Source organism: Sitophilus oryzae, unplaced genomic scaffold (genome assembly GCF_002938485.1).
Source record: "Sitophilus oryzae breed Bouriz unplaced genomic scaffold, Soryzae_2.0 scaffold_614_pilon_pilon, whole genome shotgun sequence".
In the NCBI taxonomy this organism is placed as follows: domain Eukaryota; kingdom Metazoa; phylum Arthropoda; class Insecta; order Coleoptera; family Curculionidae; genus Sitophilus; species Sitophilus oryzae.
In genome coordinates this window covers 1,478,073-1,499,024 of record NW_022147212.1, presented here as the reverse complement: position 1 = coordinate 1,499,024, position 20,952 = coordinate 1,478,073, and the positions used below count along the sequence as shown (strand labels likewise).

The 20,952-nt window shown below is 33.5% G+C and overlaps 1 protein-coding gene across 1 annotated transcript in view; it reads left to right on the top strand.

The window, feature by feature from the left end:
• The window catches only part of LOC115887722 (brefeldin A-inhibited guanine nucleotide-exchange protein 1), a 30,449-nt gene extending 20,352 nt beyond the window's left edge, over positions 1-10,097 (top strand). The window contains exons 7-9 of the mRNA XM_030907196.1: positions 1,673-4,171; positions 6,254-6,566; positions 9,842-10,097. Coding sequence (XP_030763056.1) covers positions 1,673-4,171; positions 6,254-6,566; positions 9,842-9,976 — 2,947 coding nt within the window. The 3' untranslated portion in view covers positions 9,977-10,097. The remainder of the gene's footprint in view (positions 1-1,672; positions 4,172-6,253; positions 6,567-9,841) is intronic.
• Positions 10,098-20,952: the final 10,855 nt, after the last annotated feature.

Sequence of the window (20,952 nt, the reverse complement as noted above, 5' to 3'; positions counted from 1 at the left end):
ACATTTTCATAAAACCTTTTTTATAGGAAATTTTATTCTCCTTAATTTTGCTCTTCCCAAATTTTCGCGAAAAACGCATAGTTTTCGAGATATTCACAAAATACCGATTTTAGGCGCCATCTTGGCAAGATGACGGCGCCGGCGGCAAGTCTGGAAATGTGCATTTTATGGTTTTTAGTTAGGGACCCCAAAACCTATAAACTTGCAAAGTTTCAAAACTTCCGGACTTTTTTCCAAGTAGGCTCCTTTTTTGATCCCCAATGACTGAACTATGAATCTTTTTCTAGACAATAGGTTGAGGTGATTATTTTGTTATTTATTTCTTTTGCATTCAGGTTGTATTTTGTATTATTATTCCGTTAACAGTTGAATGAAGTTCTTTATTAATGCTTTTTATAATCTTCAAAAAAAAAAATAGAGTTAATATAAATCCGTATACTATTCTAGCTTTATAATTTTATAATGTTTTTTTTAACGATAATTCTAATTCTATCACTCGGCCGGATAACTTGGCAGCTGTGGTCATTAAACCAAAATATTACTACATCTATATCTCTGACTACTACTAACTGCTACTAACCAACAATTTGGTTTGTGTGGTCTGTTTTTGTTTAAATGTTTTGTTTATTATTCATGTTGGGAATTTATTTTTAAATTAATGTTAATTGTTAAGCAAACTCATAGAATATGTATTTCTTTTCCATAATCAAAATTACCACTCTAAATTTTACATAACCAAATTGTCACTCTAAATCGCTGTCTTTTTCAGACAGATGTCATTTGTCATTCAATTCATTATTCGAATTATCAAAATGTTGTTAACAAAAGTTTCATCATTAAAATAAAATTTTAATCAATCACAATTTTTTATCTCTTATCATTTACCGGATTAATAATACAGAAATTACAGTTCAGTTACAAATAATTCATTATTTATAGTGATTTAGAGTAATTTTATTAAGAATATTCGTATAATTTAACGAATACTCTTGCTGATTATTGGTTTAAAGTAAATATGACAGTGTCTTCCAATGAAAATGCGAGTTACTAACTCTAAATTCTAATTCTGAGCTGGCAAATTTACTTCCTAGCACACAAGTTTGGTACAATATCAAGTTTATTATAGTGATTTTCTTAGCCGCGTATGGCACAGATCGTTACCCAGTGTTACCACCAAGCTTATTTTTCATTGGGGTAGATTATCGCGAGATAGCGGGGTTAAATTGTTTTACAAAGGGGTAGATCTACCCCGAATGGAGTAGCTGTGGCAACACCGCCGCTATCACTTCTCTTTTCGCGCGTCACGGCCGTCTCGCGGCCTTGAATTTTTACTCCCAACGCGCGTAAAGAAGTTTCACTTCAAAAATATAACACTAACACTCGTTTTAAACAGAAGTTTAAACATCTTTTAAACAGGTATTTAAAACAAGTAAAGGTGTTTTAAATTTTTCTTAACATTAACCCTGGTACCAGCCGAGGTACCAGCTATAAATTTAAGTTTTTTATTTAGTTTAAAATGATAAGTTTTGGTATGATATTGTTGGATATTGCCTTTAATTATGTGCAATAAACACACATTCAAATGAAGATATACTTACAGTAAACATTTCTGAGCATTGTATTAGTCACAATAATTATTAGTAAAATTATATATGAATATTCTTCATTATAGGTTAATGGAAAAATTTGCAAGTAGATATTGCGAGTGCAACCCCAACAACGGTCTATTCTCCAGCGCCGACACGGCCTACGTATTAGGATTCTCCATAATAATGCTCACCACAGATCTCCACTCGCCCCAAGTCAAAAACAAAATGACGAAAGAACAGTACATCAAACTGAACCGGGGAAACACCGACTGCAAGGAAGTCCCCGAAGAATATTTATCTCAAATATACGACGAAATAGCTGGACACGAAATCAAAATGAAAAACACCGTTAACAAACCAGGGAAGCATCAAATCAACAGCGAAAAAAGACGGAAAATCTTGTTTAACATGGAAATGGAAGCTATATCTACAGCTGCTAAAAATTTGATGGAGTCAGTATCTCACGTCCAAACGCCTTTCACATTGGCAAAACACTTAGAACATGTCAGACCCATGTTTAAAATGGCTTGGACGTCTTTCTTGGCTGCTTTCAGTGTGGGTCTTCAGGATTGTGACGACCCAGAAGTAGCTTCGTTGTGCTTGGACGGAATCAGATGTGCCATAAGGATAGCTTGCATTTTCCATATGACTTTGGAAAGAGACGCTTACGTTCAAGCCCTCGCAAGGTTTACTTTATTAACAGCCAACTCACCCATCATGGATATGAAAGCCAAAAACATTGACACGATTAAAACGTTGATAATGGTCGCTCACACCGACGGGAACTACTTAGGATCGTCCTGGTTGGATATTCTGAAGTGTATTTCACAGTTGGAACTGGCCCAGCTTATTGGAACAGGTGTACGTCCAGAATTCCTTTCGGGTCCCGGTCATAAACCTCCTGATCCTAGCTACAAGGAGCATATCGGCCAAACAAGCTCCCAAAGTGTTGTGGTAGCCGTTGACAGAATTTTTACTGGCTCTACTCGACTCGACGGAGATGCTATAGTGGATTTTGTCAAGGCACTGTGTCAAGTTTCCTTGGACGAACTAGCCCATCCCGGACATCCCAGAATGTTTTCGTTACAAAAGATCGTCGAAATCTCTTACTACAATATGGGAAGAATTCGTTTACAGTGGTCCAGGATCTGGCAAGTTCTCGGAGAACATTTCAATACCGTCGGTTGTAGCAAGAACGAGGAAGTGTGTTTCTTTGCGGTTGACAGTTTGAGACAGCTTTCTATGAAGTTCATAGAGAAAGGTGAATTTTCGAATTTCCGATTCCAGAAAGATTTTCTCCGTCCTTTCGAACATATCATGAAGAAAAACGTATCGCCGACTATAAGGGATATGGTCGTGCGATGCGTAGCTCAGATGGTCAATTCGCAAGCGAGCAATATTAAATCCGGTTGGAAGAATATTTTTTCGGTATTCCACTTAGCTGCAGGAGACCAGGAGGAAGCTATCGTCGAACTTGCTTTCCAGACTTCCGGTAAAATAATCACCGAACTATATGAAAGACAGTTTCCGGCTATGATAGACTCATTCCAAGACGCCGTCAAGTGTCTTTCTGAGTTTGCCTGTAACGCCAGGTTTCCTGACACTTCCATGGAGGCTATACGGTTGGTGCGATCGTGCGCGTGTAGCGTGGCAACGGCACCGAACCTTTTTGCCGAACATGGTGGAATGGAGACAGATGTCGCTATAACCGAGGATGACAGAGTGTGGGTCCGAGGCTGGTTTCCGCTACTCTTCTCTTTATCCTGTGTAGTGAACAGATGCAAGCTTGACGTTAGAACACGGGCTCTAACGGTACTGTTCGAGATAATTAAGACTTACGGTGACACTTTCAAGCCGCACTGGTGGAAAGATCTGTTTAAAATCTTGTTCAGGATTTTTGATAATATGAAGTTACCGGAGAAACATACAGAGAAAGCTGAATGGATGACAACTACGTGTAATCACGCCTTATACGCGATTGTCGATGTGTTTACTCAGTACTTTGACGTATTGGGGCCTTTGCTTCTTGAAGAGTTATACGCCCAACTGCATTGGTGCGTGCAACAAGACAACGAACAACTAGCTAAATCAGGAACAAATTGTTTAGAAAACCTAGTTAACTCGAACGGGCATAAATTTACCGAAACTACCTGGGAGAAAACTTGTCAGTGCATGTTGGATATCTTCAATTCGACCATACCTTCGGCCCTACTGACTTGGAAGCCGGATTCGATGAAAACGACGGCGATCATTGAACACAACGGGGATGTTAACGTGAAAGGTATACTGAAACGATCGGTGAGCTTCGCCGATCAACAGGCTCCGAACGCGGAGGTGGCGTTGTTTTACAGTTTGGAGATTAAGAGCGTGGTGCAATTGGAGTTGATTCAGACCATAGATAACATCGTCTTTTACCCGGCGACTTCGCGGAAGGAGGACGCTGAAACGTTGGCTTTGGCGGCGGCGGATATGACGGGCAGCGGGAATTTGACGGAGTTCCAGAGGGAAGAGCAAGGGATGTACCGGTTGCTGAAGTCATCACATTTGCTTAAGTTGACAGACTGTCTACTGCAATCACACAGGTAAGTTCATTTAACATTAGGATTATATAAAGAAACTATTTTTTTTAAATAGTGGTTTCAAAATAATGAGAAAATACTAATCAATTTACAAAGCTTAACGCTAAAATTGTGATGAGCTCTCCTAGATGTTAAATGGGTTTATATTGTGCTGGCAACTCTTACTTTTGGGTCGGTATTTACATGTGTGGAAGTAAATCGCATAGGGATCTTATTAAGTCGGAGTGAGAGAAATGGGACGGTGTGCTGTTGCGGCGTTGCCACATTTCGCCGGTGCGCCTTTCCCTAGCAAGTAAGTAGTAAAGTAAAATCACGATCGTATACCGCTTATTTTTAAGACTTTTTTTTCGAAAAGATAACTAGATAAAATCATTATATTTTTTTTTATAACGAGAAAACGTCAGTAATCGCGATAATTTAAAAACTGAACTTTTTAACACATAACAGGCTATAACTCAAGAACCAGTTTAGATATTGAAACTCCTTTTTTTATTTTGAAGTTCGAATCTTTTACAAGATGTTTAAATAAGAAAAATTCGATAGGCTTGTTTTCCATTCAGAAATTTTAAAAAACCCATCCATTTACTTTTAGTGCATAGCAGTTTTCAGCAATCGTGTAACTTTTTTTTATAAAGATTTTCACATAATCTGCGAAGAAAATATAGCAGAAATATTTAGAAAGTTTTTGAAAAAAACTACAATCAATTATTTCTAATGGATTTCGAGATATCCACTTTTGAATTCAGAGTTCTAATAGCGCGACCACTGTCGAACACCAACAATTCCACTTATATTTACCAAAAGTGCAGGTGTTTCTAACTTGTACTTAAACATTTACAAGCTATAGTGAAAATTACAACGACTCGTTAATAAATAAACAAATAAAGTACACGACACATAATTAAATCGTGAAGACGAACGCATGATGTACACCCTTTCCTAGAATTTTAAGTACTGATTGGGTCGATCGGTCGACCGCGACGAATTTGCTATATCCCCTTCCACCTCTCTTAGCAATGTTTTCTCTCTTTGTTCAGTACATTATAAACGAATTTTACCCTTACATACGGAAATCTTGACCCAAAACTAACCGTTGCCAGTCCTTAGTAGACCTATCTAACAAAAAGTATAGATTCTAAGTTAATTGTCAATTGATAACAGGATATTCAAACAATGCCAGCATAATATTTGTCTCACTTTTTAGCATCTGTTTATGATATAGTTAAGATTTGTTTAACAAGTAAATTAGGTACCAATATATTGCATTTTAATGCAAGAGCAAATTCTGGGAGTAATATAATAATCAAACAAATAAAAATCAAAATATCTGTTGCTATGCAAAAACATAATAAACATTTCAGAACGTTTATGTCCCCCTTGTCTGAAACAAAAAAAAAGTTAAATAAGTTAAAATTGAAATGGAAAGTAGATTTGATAAAAAAAACTTTAAAACATTTACTATACAAGGTGTCCCAGAAATAAGTGCGAGTATTTTACGGGGTGGTAGATCTGGTCAAAAGAAACCTATTTCCTCGTTTTACACCATTTTGCGGTCAAATTATACTACCAGTTAAAATACTTGCCTCCTCTGGGACACCCTTAATACACATTTGTATACTTAACCTAGCAAAATAAAACACCAAATCACCACAATACACCAAAACACTTTTGCTTTTACACTGGACGCGCGTTTCTCTAACCATATTAGCATCATCAGCAGATGATTATAAACTAAACTACAATCTACAATTTGAGCGTTATATATCTATTAGTGAGCGTTATATACCTATCAGTGGGCACCGAGTGGGCGTGACAAGATCTAGCCAACCGAGTCAGAGCCCACCGAGCGTAACAGTTAGATTTCCGCCACTAGAGTAGTAGGAACAAAGAACTTTAGTGTTTTATTTTGCTGTGTAACACCAAAGATTCCAACCCTCAACTGTAATACTTAATCTAAATTTATAATTTCTGACAGATTTTTATTTTAGTGGGATTATAAAAAAGTTGTGTGCATGGGTAGTATATATTTTAAAACATTGTATGTTAGTTACTTACAACTATAAAAAATCCGTATTTATTTTTTAGATTCGCCAAAAATTTCAACGTCAATCACGAACAACGAAACCTATTGTGGAAAGCCGGATACAGAGGTTCGGTGAAACCTAACCTCCTAAAGCAGGAAACGCAAAGTTTGGCCTGTTTGCTTAGGATCCTGTTCAAAATGTACTGCGACGAGGGCAGGAGACGCGATTGGGATATTATAGAGACGAAACTGATTGCGGTGTGCCAGGAGGGTTTCGATTACTTCTTGCAGTTGCAGAGCGAGACCCACAGGGAGGCTTGGACGTCTTTACTCCTATTAGTATTAACTAGGATGCTTAAAATGCCTGACAGCAGGGTAAGTATTAATTATAATAAATATGGTATGATTGTGTAAATTATAAATAAATGTTTTGACTACAACTTATGAAATTTTCTACGGAGCAATAAACAATGATTACAATAGTTGGGTATTCTGATTTTGCTCAATTGGTGGGCAATCAATTGGGGCGTCAAGTTCCAAAACCCGCCTTATCCGTTTTTTTTTAATGACCTAATGACATATATTAATAGTGGACCCTCAAATCTATATAAACATAATTCCAAACCCAAACTGCAGTAAAAGTCGCCTATTCTTATATAAAATTCACTACAAATTACATTACTGAATAAAAAAATATTACATATAAAATGACAGCGTTCTTCATTTCATAGCCAATATGCATCATACTCCAATAAAAGCCACCTTATCCGAATTATTTTTGATTTTTTTTTGTAAAATTAAATATTAATTTTATGATTTTATATTATTTTATAATATATATATTTACAATGATTCCACTCAATGGGCACGTTTTTTTGTAAAATAACGCTTCAAATATTTGCTGAAACAGTTTTTGCTTATTATCTTGAAACAACGTTTGTGGGATGAGACGGGTTTTGCACCTTGATGCCTCAATTTAAGAAATTCTTTATCAGCTATTATCACTAGTGTTAAAACCTTTGAATAAAAATATTAAGGAAAGAGTATAATGCTATCCATGTATTCATGTATGGTAGACGGAGGTGAGGCCCTAGGGTGGGGATCTTTGACAGTTCTGTTTGACCATTTATCTTACATATTTGAATTGGATTCGAAATTTTGTGGATTTGTCAGACTTTAATGAGCTTATTTTATGTTATTTATTGTTTATTCTACAACTAGTAGTTGTTTAAAGGTAGTAAATCTAAAAGGACATTTTTTGTGACAGAACTTAACTAAATTAACAGTGACACTATTGCGATTTGTCGAGAAAGACTGTAAAATAGTTGGTAGTGTAGCGTGCGGTAGATCTCGGTTAAAATTCGAGGGAAATACTGGAATAATTTTTCGCTGGTAAGTGACTATACCGATTTGGTAATTTTAGAAGTGTGGTCTGGATTTTAACGTGTAAGACAGAGAATAATATAAATGACCGGTTGACAGACAGAGAGACAAAATCAAAAGCGGCATAGTGTTGCCGGTTTTTACGGTTGTAGGAAATTGTGTAGAAAAATAACTATTTAAACTATTTTAAAAACTTTCATGTATACTACTGAAATGAGGGTAATATATTGTTACGTTTTTCGTCGGTTCTGTGTGGATAGAAAGTCACAATTTATTTAAACACGATTTATTTTACACTAGTAACTTAACAATAACGATAAAACTACTTAAAGAACTATTTATAACTATATTTACAAACTTATTTATCTACCGTATTTATTCAGAGCAAAAACAAGAAGCCTCGACCGTAGCACACTGTAGTTTATTATCGTCTGTCTCTTGCGTACCGGCCTCGGTATATATACATATATATATACGCGTGCGACGGAGAGTAGAATGATCTGGGCGGTGCTGGAAAATTCTTAGCCGCTGTGTTCTCGAATTTCTAGGCTCTTCTAGGTCATATTAAAGCGGGACTGGTTTCGCAACAATATCTAAGCTAAATATAATCTATTATATCTGTAGGAAATTTTTTTGAAAATTGTGAAAAATAAGGTTCCAGCCCTAGATGCAACATTTTCCATAAACGACTACATGTGCGGTTTGAACTTTTGATGCAAAATCCGGCAATACCGCATAGAAGAAATGTATCAACCCAACTTTTATCTCTTGTTAATACATTTGATTTTCCATTAAGCTGCCGACATCACTGTCTTAAGCCTGATTTTCATGCATCCGTTGTCCGACGATACGATGATACGATATTAATTTTATTGGTTGAATTTAAAGACTTCCGTTGGTTAGAAACGGTTAACCAATCGAAGCCTTTAAATACAACCAATGAAATTAATATCGTATCAACGTATCGTCGGACAACGGATGCATGAAAATCAAGCTTTACACGTTAAAATCCAGACCACACTTCTAAAATGACCAAATCGGTCTGTAGTAAACCGACATGACATGGTACAAAGAAAACAAGGTATGATCGATAGCGGCTCCAATTTCTTTCAGTTTGCGCGTATCACCTGTGTCGTCATATGCCATACAAAAAAATATCCATATTGTTCAATTGCCACTAAAAAAAAGACCTAAAATAGAATTAGGTCATAACCTCAAAAATTATGTCAAATCGTTGAGCATTTGAAAAGTCATTTTCACGTTTATTATGTGTCATCAGTTTGACGATTTCAATAGTGCCGTTATCACCTGTGACGTAGTGACCAACCTGCGCAATATCATATCTTGTTTTCTTTGTATCATGGTAAACCGATCATTAAAGAAATTCACTTGACATTAACTAATTATATATTTTTCCTTGCATTTTTGCTTTTATTTACTACTTGTCAAAGATTGTCAAGTGACGTCAAAGAATTTAGATACGTCAATTTGACTTATCTGGTTCAGTATTGAATCGGATGTTTGTGTTAATAAATAATTATTATAAACTTATCTAAAATATGTCTATATCTATGTGGCGGATTCATCTCTCCAAAAAATCCTATATGGGTATTTCGCCACTGCATGAAAATCTACAAAATAAAATAGTTATTTTTTGTAAACTCTTCTGCGTTAACCCAAACGGAAACTACTTGTCAGAAGTTAGGTTTACAGATATACGAATTTGCCTAACGAAATTTGCCTAAAAAATGAACAGAACGTCAACGGTTTTTGTAGACGTATCTGTTTAAAAAAAAACTAAAGTGTTCTCGAATAGTTGAATTTAAATATTTTAAATAGTTTTTTCTTTATTCTTTGTATTTTTTTGCTTCCGACGACGGAAATAGATAAACTTTCCGAAACGTTAAGCATTTTTTTGTTCGTTAGGCAAATTTGTATATCTGTAAACCTAACTTCTGACAAGTAGTTTCCGTTTGGGTTAACGCAGAAGTGTTTACAAAAAATAACTATTTTATTTCGTAGATTTTCTTGCAGTGGCGAAATACCCATATAGGATTTTTGGAAAAACTTCTATTTTTATTAGAATAAAAAAATATGTTTCATATTTCCCTCTACACATGTTACTGTTGAATCAATAAATAACAAACGTGTAAGTAATAGCTGTAAAAGTTTCCACTGATATATAAAAGTAACAGTTTTACCAGTCTGTATGAAATTATGTATGTTTTTGGAAGTGTAAAGTAAGAATATTTTTTTACCTTTTTCAGTTTGCAGTACACGTATCCCGGTACTACCCCCACTTGTGCGAAATCGTCTGTTTCGACCTGAAAGCCGAACTTCGATCGATTCTCCGACGGGTTTTCCTACGAATAGGACCAGTGTTTCATATAACCTCCACTTAGCTTAACTTTGACCTAACTCTATTTCAGTGTCTTTATCTTCTTTGAGTAGTTTAAAAGAATAGTTCGTAGACGATTCGTGAAAGTAACGACGATATGATTGCGATTAGATGATGGTATTTTATGTAAAAAAAATCTAAAAGGATATTCAACCTTTATAAGGTACTGCTGCAGATTTTGATTGGTTAGTAGAGACTGAACTGTGAGATAAATATTATATATTGGGTTTATAACTTTATATGTCAATTTTATACACTACTCTGACCATATACCAAGGTGAAAGATACCATAATTCAAAGAAATTAACTTCATAATTTTGCTTACTATGTACCAGATTTATGACTTAAACAAATATAGTTAGAAAAACACAAGAAATCACATTTTGATTTCCATTTTGCTTTTCTTTGGTTTTCAAAATTATGGTTGGTTGTGACAATGATCAAAAATGTGATGAATTTTAGTATTAAAAGTTTTTTTTTGGTTTTCATTCAATTTATTTTTATATAGAAAAACTTAAATTATATATTTTTTGTAATATATACCGGGCGCGTCTCAAAAGTGGCGCACTCCTATAACTTTTTTATTTTTCCAGATAAAAAAACGAGATTTGGTATGTTAGTATATGACATAAATTAGGATTGATTCACGTACTCAATTCTTTTCGGGCACTTCCTCTTTCACCGGAAATCACTACAACTTTTGATTTTTAAATGGAATCCTCGGTATTTTTGTACTTTATTTGATAGACAGCCTGAATAGAATGACATATCATAGTCAACTTTTGAGATTTTTGCTTAAAAAATCACATTTTAAATTTACACACATTAAAAACACTAATTTTTAATCAAGGAGCCTTGGAAAAATAGATTTAATCGTCTAATGGTTTTATGGTCTTGTCCTGACCTGTTATGTCATGACTAGTTAAAAGATACTTAAATCGTATTTTTAATCATATCTCAATTTTGGTGGCTCATTAGCATATTTGGAAAAAGAATTTTTTTAAGAATAATTTGGTACCACATAATTGATATTTCGAGTAAAATTGTCGTTATGAACCGCATATTATAATTTTCAAATAAACCATATGCAAAAATGTTAAAAGTTGTCATATGATATGTCATTCTATTCAGAGTGTAATTTTCTATCGAATAAAGTAAAAAAATATCGAGGGTGCCATTTAAACATCAAAAGTTGTAGTTATTTTCGGTGAAACAGGAAGTGACCGGAAAAAATTGAATAAGTCAATCAATCCTAATTTATGTCGTATACCTACTGAAACCCCAAATCTCGTTTTTTACCTGAAAAATTAAAAAAGTTATAGAATTGAGCCACTTTTGAGACGCACCCGGTATATCAATGATCAATATTATTTTCATACAAGAATTTATATTAATTGTTGAGAATGAACTTATCAATTCAATAAAATATAATCTATATGATATACAGGGTGATGCCTCTCATACGACATGGATTCTCCAAGGAATACCTCATTTTTTAAGCACGTTTTTTGAGTATATGCAAGCTTATTTTGACCACATTCTTAACTGAACTTATTAAGAGCTCTACAGAATGTCTCAAAAATATAATTTTTAATTGAACTTAATTTTTGCATTCTGCATTGAAACCAAAATCCAAAATAATATACCGGATGTCCCATAACATCATAGTAACTTGTCCCCCGACATGTAACCAGTCTTCAGGGTGGGCCAAATTGGACACTTTTAAAGGGGGGTTTTCCAAACCAAAACACCCTTTTCTATAGGAGATATAGGCGAAAACTAATATCCCCGGTTAATCTCGAGAATAACACAACAAAACAACCAAAAATATAACCAAACCCAAACATTAACCTGTTAATGTCGACATTAACCGGACATCGGACTTTAACCGTAACATATACAGGGTGTCCCAGGCTGAGCGTGCATTAGAAGTTTCTAGAGAACCACAATATCTACATCGGAGATTTTTTGCACCATTGCAAAACAATGATTGCAACCATTGTTTTACAACGAGATCTATCGATTAAAAATATTTCAATATGGCGGCACTTCCGGAAATACCGGAAGTTGACAGCAACTTTCTTAATTTAAACGGATGCCCCCATTTTTTATTACATACTAAAATTCTCTGTAAAATTCTATGAATATTGATGTTAAACACTCTATATCCTAACATTAACTGTTTTTGAGAAAAAAAATATTTTAAATTTTTGGGCGAAAAAAACTACCTGTCAAAAAAATTTGTATAGCCTAAAATTCAAATTTAGTAATTACCACGGCCCCTGTGACATAAAGAGAAGACATGTGGCTATCTATTTTAAAAATTAAATTGTTCAAATGTCATATAATAATGGCGGTAGCTGTCATGGAATTGAGTGATTAAAAAATTATCATAAATCATTTTTTTCAAAAGGAAACCCACTTTTTTTATTTCACTAATGAAACGGTTTTTCAATTCGATACTTTTTAACTATACATGTTCCTATACCTAAAATAAATCGTTTTTAATTTATTGAAGATTGAGTTTGAAAACGTATATTTTTCTTGATTTTATCTAGCTTCCTTTGGCATTAAGTGTCAAACGGTCAGACAATTTATTTCCATCTGTCAGAAAACGAATTATCTGAATTTCCTATAGTATAAATACTGCCTGCTTAAGAGTTTAAAAAGTGTATTTATAAAATTATATCTCGTATTTTCACTCTTTAGTGATATCTAATAGTTGATATTATTATTGATATTCCGTATAATCGAAAAAAACCAGCACAAAGTTGGCTCGAAAATGATGCTGCTTTTTGAACAGTGTCAAAATATGACATGGCCAGATCTACTGTTTTACATCACTTGACGTTTAAAGTCATAGGCTACTGGTTAAAATCAAGAAAAATATACGCTTTAAAACTAAATCGTAAATGACTTAAAACCGATTAATTTTAGGTATAGGAACATGTATAGTTAAAAAGTAAGGCGAATTGAAAAGCCTTTTGTGGGTGGGCAAAAAAAGTGGGTTTCCATTTGAAAAAAATGATTTATGAAAATTTTTTAATCGCTCAATTCTATGACAGCTGCGGCCGTTATTATATGACATTCAAACAATTTAATTTTTGAAATACATAGCCACATGTTTTCTCTTTATGGCACAGTGGCTGTGGTAACCACTAAATTTGACGTTTAGGCTATACACATATTTTTGACAGGCAGTTTTTTTTCTCAAAAACGGTTAATGTTAGATATAGAGCGTTTAATATCAAAATTCATAAAATTTTACAGAGAATTTAAGTACATAATAAAAAATGGGGGCATCCATTTAAAATATGAAAGTTGCTGTCAACTTCCGGTATTTCCGAAAGTGCCGCCATATTGAAAATATTTTTAATCGATAGATCTCGTTGTGAAACTATGATGTGCAAAAAATCTCCGAGCTAGATGTTGTAGTTCTCTAGAAACTTCTAATGCACGCTCAGCCTGGGACACCCTGTATACTTAAACCATTAAATTCTCCGTAAAAAGGCGCTTTGGACCGACAGTGTTGAATGGGTCTTAAATCATGAATAACGGACTGTCCGTCATAATGACAGACGTCTAATCATATTACCTGTAGAGGTCCAAGTATTGTTAATATACATATGTATAGTCCAAATCAAGCTACGTATGCCCTAAAACTATCGTTCTAATACTATTTGCCATTCTTATGGTAGGCGTAAACAGGAGCACCCTGTATATATTATAAGAGGTTTTCCTTCAAAAGGTCAGAGTATAATAAATATAGGTCTATTGTTTTTTCATGAAGAACAAATAAAATAACACACCTTTGTGACTGAACACTTATACAGGGTGGCGCACCTCATTCGCCTCGGTTGATTATACGAAAACGGAAAGATGTAAAAACAAAATATTTTATGGGTATATGTGGGGAGGTAATGTGCACAATTTAAAATTATTTTGAAATATACAGGGTGTTTCAGAACTAAGATCCATACAAAAGTTATACTTTTTCTTATGGAACACCCGGTATTTTATTTCATTTTTGGATTCTTGGGCCCAAAAAAACGTATTCATTATAAGGGTTAAATATGTTTAAAATCTTTGGTGTTTGAGATATTGAAAGATATTTAAATTTGCATGCTACAATAGAATAGATTATTAACACCCTGTACATTACTTTTCAGAATTAGCTCTTGTGCTGACTTTAAAGGTAGAGAAATAAACTTTACAGAAAAATGGTATTCCTTCCTTAAATGTATACAGGGGTATCAAAAATTGCTGGTCTATTTTAAATAATTATTTTACATAAAAACTTCGTTATTTCAAATGCAACACTGTGTATTTTTTTAAATAAGTCGAAGCAGATTTTGCTCTTTCAAACTGTATTAGGATTTCCTATACCTATCTGGCTCAGATTTTGAATAAAAAGCGATTTTTCAATAAAATTGTAATCAAGATGGCTAGTGTTGTCATGGCAAGTTTCTAGTGACAGTTAGTAGCCATTTTCAAAATCGAAATTAGTTTATGGACTTATTTAAATTTATACCAGTTTACTTTTATTTAATTTACCTACAGTAGTTTAATAAATAATATTTATTAAATATGTGTTTATTATTCTCTCAAGAAAAACGAAGAAGTAGTCTTTGAATTATTTTACGATGACTTGTAGATACATGGATTTTCGATAAAAGAACCAATTACGGCAAATTCATTTTCTTTACTTCCAACGACAGGTTCCTGCCTAATAGGTTTTTTATAAACCACACTAGCAGGCGAAATAGGACAAGAAGTTTTTCAAAGAAACTCTTATCAGGAAGATTCCTATTTGGATATCTTTGAGTATAAACCCTTGAGGTCAAGAAGCAATTTTCCTCACAAAATAATATCAGTAGTAACATATCTATTCGTTCCGCCAGCAGAAACGTTTTTTTTTTCTTGATAAAATAATGAATATACTTACTTATTAAACTATTGTAAGTAAATTTAAGTAAACTGTTATAAATTATAAATAATAATGTCCATAAACTAATGTCGACTTTGAAAATAGTTACTAACTGTCACTAGAAAATTGCCATGGCGACACCAGCCATCTTGATTACAATTTTATTTAAAAATTGCTTTTTATTCAAAATCTGAACTAGATAGGTATAGGAAACCCTAATATAGTTTGAAAGAGCATTTGAATCTGCTTAGATTTATTTAAAAAAATACAGGGTGTTACATTTGAAATAACAAAGTTTTTATATAAAATATATCCTTAAAATAGATCAGCAACTTTTGATAGCCCTGTATAAATTTAAGGAACAAATACCATTTTTTAGTAAAGTTTATTTCTCTACCTGTAAATTCTGCATAAGAATTAATTCTGAAAAGTAATGTACAGGGTGTTAATAATATTTTCTATTGTAGCGTGCAAATTTAAATATCTTTAAATATGTCAAAAACTAAAGATTTCAAACATAAAATGCATTTATTATAAGGGTTAAAACCCTTATAATAAATGCCTTTTTTTGGGCCCAAGAATCGAAAAATGAAATGAAATACCGGGTGTTCCATAAGAAAAATATAACTTTGGTATGGATCTTAGTTCTGAAATACCCTGTATATTTCAAAATAATTTTAAATTGTGCACATTTTCTCCGCACATATACATACAAAATATTTTGTTTCTACATATTTCCGTTTTCGTATAATAAACCGAGGCGAATGAGGTGCGCCACCCTGTATTTATTTAACCCACACTTATGTTGATTATATCAAAAATAAGCGTATTATTTGAAAAATATGAACGTATATTGTTAATGCCTATTTAGGTAAATATTTGTATATATAACAGAAATTATACTAGATTTTAATTGTCATTCCTATATTAAGTGATTATTTCATAGAAAATTAGATGTAGGAAATAAATATAAAAATTTTACGTGCCTTCAATAGTGGTTGCATGTTTCTTATTAGTATATATTTTAACCTATAGTATTCTACATAATAAATACACACTGATCGTGTAGTTTTTACCATATATAAAGAAAACTATTGGTTACAATATCTCTGTAACAAAAATGAGAAACATCAGACTCAACAATCTAAAAACTATCTAAACTTTTTAGATTGTTAAATATGAAGTAATATGTTTTTTTGTCCAAATAAGAGCCTGTACATTTTTAGTCTTAGATGTAGCCATTATTTATTCTAAAAAATTTTAATTACGTGTTATTGAAATCTTTTTGTTGATTATAGAGATGTATTAGAGTCCGGACTTAAAATATAATTGTTTTATTAATATTAAAAACTGTAATAAAATGCTTACCAACATTTTGACGCCTTTTTATTACACCTATTAAACATATTATTACAGTATAACCTCTTAATAGTGGACACCTGCGGTGAATCCTACAGTGTCCGGTATATGGAGGTGTCCAGTATTTAGGGGATGTGTGAAGAATCGTTAAAAACATATTTATTATATAAATATGTATATAAATATTTATTATACAGAATGTCCCCGGATTGTCTTTACGTCTATAGAAACGGCTTTTGATTTTTAGGACTTAGAAAAAATCGACTAATTTTCATGTTTTCTCTAAATGTGCGTTGCACACCGGCTGCGCCGCGCAAAACATTTTTTTAGCGTGTACTTTTTAAGTGTATTTTTTTAGCGCGCCTAAAAGTATAAAAACTGATTTGCGCGGCTCAGCCGAGCCGGTGTGAACGCACCTTAAGACGGTATGGAAATTTGGAATAGTATACAGGGTGGTCCGAACCGTATTCCGGAAACTTCGGCAGCATATTTTGCAGATAAAAATATGTAAAAAAGTTCGTATAAATGTATGTCTTAAAATACTTAGTTCCGGAGATACAGGGTGTAGAAGTTTAATTTTTATTTCGATTTTTTCTAAATAATTTCTAAAGTAACGTCAATATTTGGATGAAAATTAGTGTCTGGGAGTTTTGTGACACGAGAAATTTGATTTTGATGTCAAAATGACTCTTATTTGTAGGGGGCACCACCTACATGCCTTTTGGCTATTTTGAAGAGTAATAACTGTTCGTCTGTCATAAAAATACTGACTAAAAAATATACATTTCCATGACTTTTTACGTAAAAAATATCTTTTGGTAAAAATCGCTACGAGCAACCGTTCTGAAGATATTTAGAATGGAAATAGTCAATACATGTAATTATTGCCAAAAAATAAGCACACGTTGAGTATAGTTCATCTTATAATACAATCTTAAAAATAGGTTGTTACTAAACATTAAATATCAAATTTACAAAAACCAAAACCAAGAAAAAAAAACAAATTACAAAAAAAAAGAGAAAACTAAACCTAAATAAATTAATTATGATAATAACAAATTATTAAATTATTATTATAAACCATTGTTATAAACCAACGTTAACTATTCATGCCCCCCACCCACCAGTGAGACCAAACGACCCTCAGAGCAGTCAAACACATCACAGTCAACGGAAACAGAGTTAAGGTTGCTACACATAGTGAAAATCGGATCCTGAAACCTAACGTTAGTTCTGGCTCAAAGAAGCGCAAAAGTGGTATTCGCTCTGGAGGTAGGTCGTGGCACCCGGAATGGTATCGTTTCCAAAACAGCAGCTTCCACAGGAAAGTTACTGAGTGAATGATCCTTCTCAAGGAAAGTGATTGCACATCGCACCGAGACAACGACTCAACGTGATCCACACCTCTAACAGGGTAAACCCCCTCCTCCCTGTAACACCAGTTGCTTTAAGAAACGCCTCTGTACTGATTCAAGGGATGCAACATGACAATCATAGACTGGGTACCATACCAACGATCCATACTCCAGCCTTGACCTAACCAACGAAAAATAGAGCAGCTTGAGAGGTTCGGAACCAACAAAGAGTTTACAGTTTCGAATAATAAAGCCAAGAAGTCTTGATGAACTCGCAACCATTTGATCAATATGAGTTATAAAGGTTAGTCGGTCGTCAAATACGACACCCAGATCCCTAAACGTTGTCTTTCTAGACAGTATATTGTTGGCAATACTGTACCCAAGTAGCATTTTCACGACTTGCGACCACATGTTTACTAAACACAACGTTGGATTAGTTACAAAAAATAGTTAGCTCCGTACCTTGGGTATTAAAATAAATGTAAACGTTGTTGTAACGTTGAACTAGTACTATAACAAAGTAAAAGCTTCTGCGACGTCGAATAAACGTTGTCTTGTAACCTTTTTTGCTTAAGTGATTTTTAGGTGATTCGGACAACGTAGTTACAAAGTTGGGAAATAAAGAGTTTTCCGACGTCACTTTCAGGACCTATTCCAACGTTGCGCAAACGTCGTCTGTTTTACTAATTCCAACGATGTTTAGATTTCCTTATTCTTACGTTGGTAGGACGTCGAGCCACTACCTTTTTGCAACTGTATTGAACCATAACCTTAAATCTTAAATTTTCACTTCATTGTTCTGTTTAGTCAGACAGTTCGGTGCTGTTTTTGTTTTTATAAAAAAAACATAATTAAAATGGGACGTAAGAAAGGCACATATAAAACTAAATTTAAATATACATCGACATATTACCGATACTTTATCCACTCCCTCGTTTATTTAGAATATAGAGGGCGGCACAAGCTAAACTCTAGGATGACTAAATTAGGCAATCTTGCGACTAGTATACTACCTGTTAAGGCTGAACTGCGACTTTATTAATCCAGTATGCGACTACTCCTGGACTACTCGAACTACTCCATCTTAATCTCCAAAACAACAAAGTGAAAGCCGCCATGTTGTTGAATAAGAAAATGTTTCGTTCCTAAAATAGCAATTCCTGCTTTTTGAATACATTAACTTGAAATATTTGACCCTAAACAACACGCGGAAACAATTTTTTTTTCGACTGCGAATAAATTATTCTCATTTTACAAAAAAAAATTCAAGAAATTTTTTAAAACTTCTTTAATTTTAAGGCCCATTAGTATTTTTCAAAGCAGAAACAATACATTTATCAATAAAGTTGTTTGCGTTTAAATTTTTTGCCTTGGGTAACGAGTTCTAGAGTTGGTTAAAGTGTTTCAATAATTATGATCTTCAAACATCCTCCTCACTTAAATACTTTTGTTTTGTTTTCCTTTACTGCCATCTGGCATATGTCTCTAACTAAATCATAAAAATAATATTTTTACTATAATTATCCCAATTTAGGATAAAACGCGACTTAGACGCCATATTATAGTTTTGTATTTCTGTGAATTAGGATTTTATACAACGTTGCAGTTTGTACTAAATTAGGCTGCTAGCCAACGTAGGTAACCAACGTCGTTTCGACCCAAAAATTATTCTCCAAACTAGTGCAGACTAGGGTTGGCACGAGGTTGTGCCGACGTTGCGCCCCGACGTTTGGTCGTGTGACACAACGTTGTCCCGACGTCCAAATGCTGCTTGGGTAATCAAACTGCACGGGAACCTGATAGGTTCTATGATATGACATGACACAGCATTTCGAGACATTGAGGTTCAATCGATTCTGAGTACACCACTGGTTAATTCCATCAATATTGCTTTGCAAGAATAGACAGTTGTCATGCCCGTCAATCTGCAAGTAGATCTTCAGATCATCGGCATAAGCCAGTTTTAAGCTGGAAATGCTTGTTAAGAGGTCATTGATGAATAAATTGAATATTAGTGGGCCAAGATTGGACCCCTGGGGAACTCCGGAAGTTGGAGTAAATGTGTCCGAGCTGCAACCCTCGACCTCGACAAACTGAAGACGATCAGTGAGATATGAGGACATGAGTGCTGTCAGTCTGTCAGAAAAATTGAATTGCCTACTTAACTTCACTAGCAAGATCTGATGATCGATTTGATCAAATGCTTTGCTGAAGTCAGTATACACCACATCAACCGGACATACATATATACAATATATGTCAGGCAAATTAATGATAAATTTTTCTGCGAAAAAATGATAATTAAACAGTTTCTGTTGAACTTTTGGCACAAAAAGATTTCAAATTTATGATTTAAGTCTAATAACTATTTAGTCAACATGTTTAATTTATGTCAATCATGACAGGTATTAATAATTTCAATTCCAAATATCTCGAGAACCATTACTCGTAGAGGTTTTTACCAAGATACCTTTTTTATGTGAAAAAAGTCGTAAATGTATATTTTTTAATCAGTAGTTTTATACAGGTATGGACGAAAAGTTATTACTCTTCAAACCAGTTAAAACATATGTAGGTGGCGCCCTCTACCAGTAGGAGTCATATTGACATGAAAATCCAAATTTCTTATGTCAAAAAACTTCCAGACACCAATTTTCATCCATATATTGACGTTACTTCATAAATTATTTGGAAAGAATTGAAATAAAATTGAACCTTCTACACCCCGTATCTCCGAAACTAAGCATTTTAAGACATACATTTATACGAACTTTTTTACTTATGATTTACTTATAATCTGCAGAATATGCTGCCGAAGTTTCCGGAATACAGTTCGAACCACCCTGTATAAACGAGACTAACCGTTTTAGAACAAGCAAAAAATTTAATGAAGAATGCATTTTTCTGAAAATGTCAATAATAAAGAGGTTTTTCCTCTTGTAAAGACAATCCGGGGACATACTGTATATAAAACTTTAAAATACATCAAATTTTTAAGGTACCAATTTTTCGTGCCTATGTAGATACGTTTAATTTGAAAACAGTAATAAAAAAATTATGCCTTCTGTGATTTTCCACTTGAACAATTTTTTTCTCATTTCAATAATAATATAGTTTTTATTTTCTTAGGTAGTTTTTAAACATATTTTCTTTTATGTTTGTATTTAGACATAAACGACCTTTTGATAACAATTTCTATATTAATAATATTCATTTAGGTGTTAAATTCTATTGGTTAAAATATTCGTGAACACCCTTGGCTTTATTTAAAATAAATTTATGTATATTAATTTAATATCATTCTTAATGGGTGACATGTAATAAAACAAGTTTTAT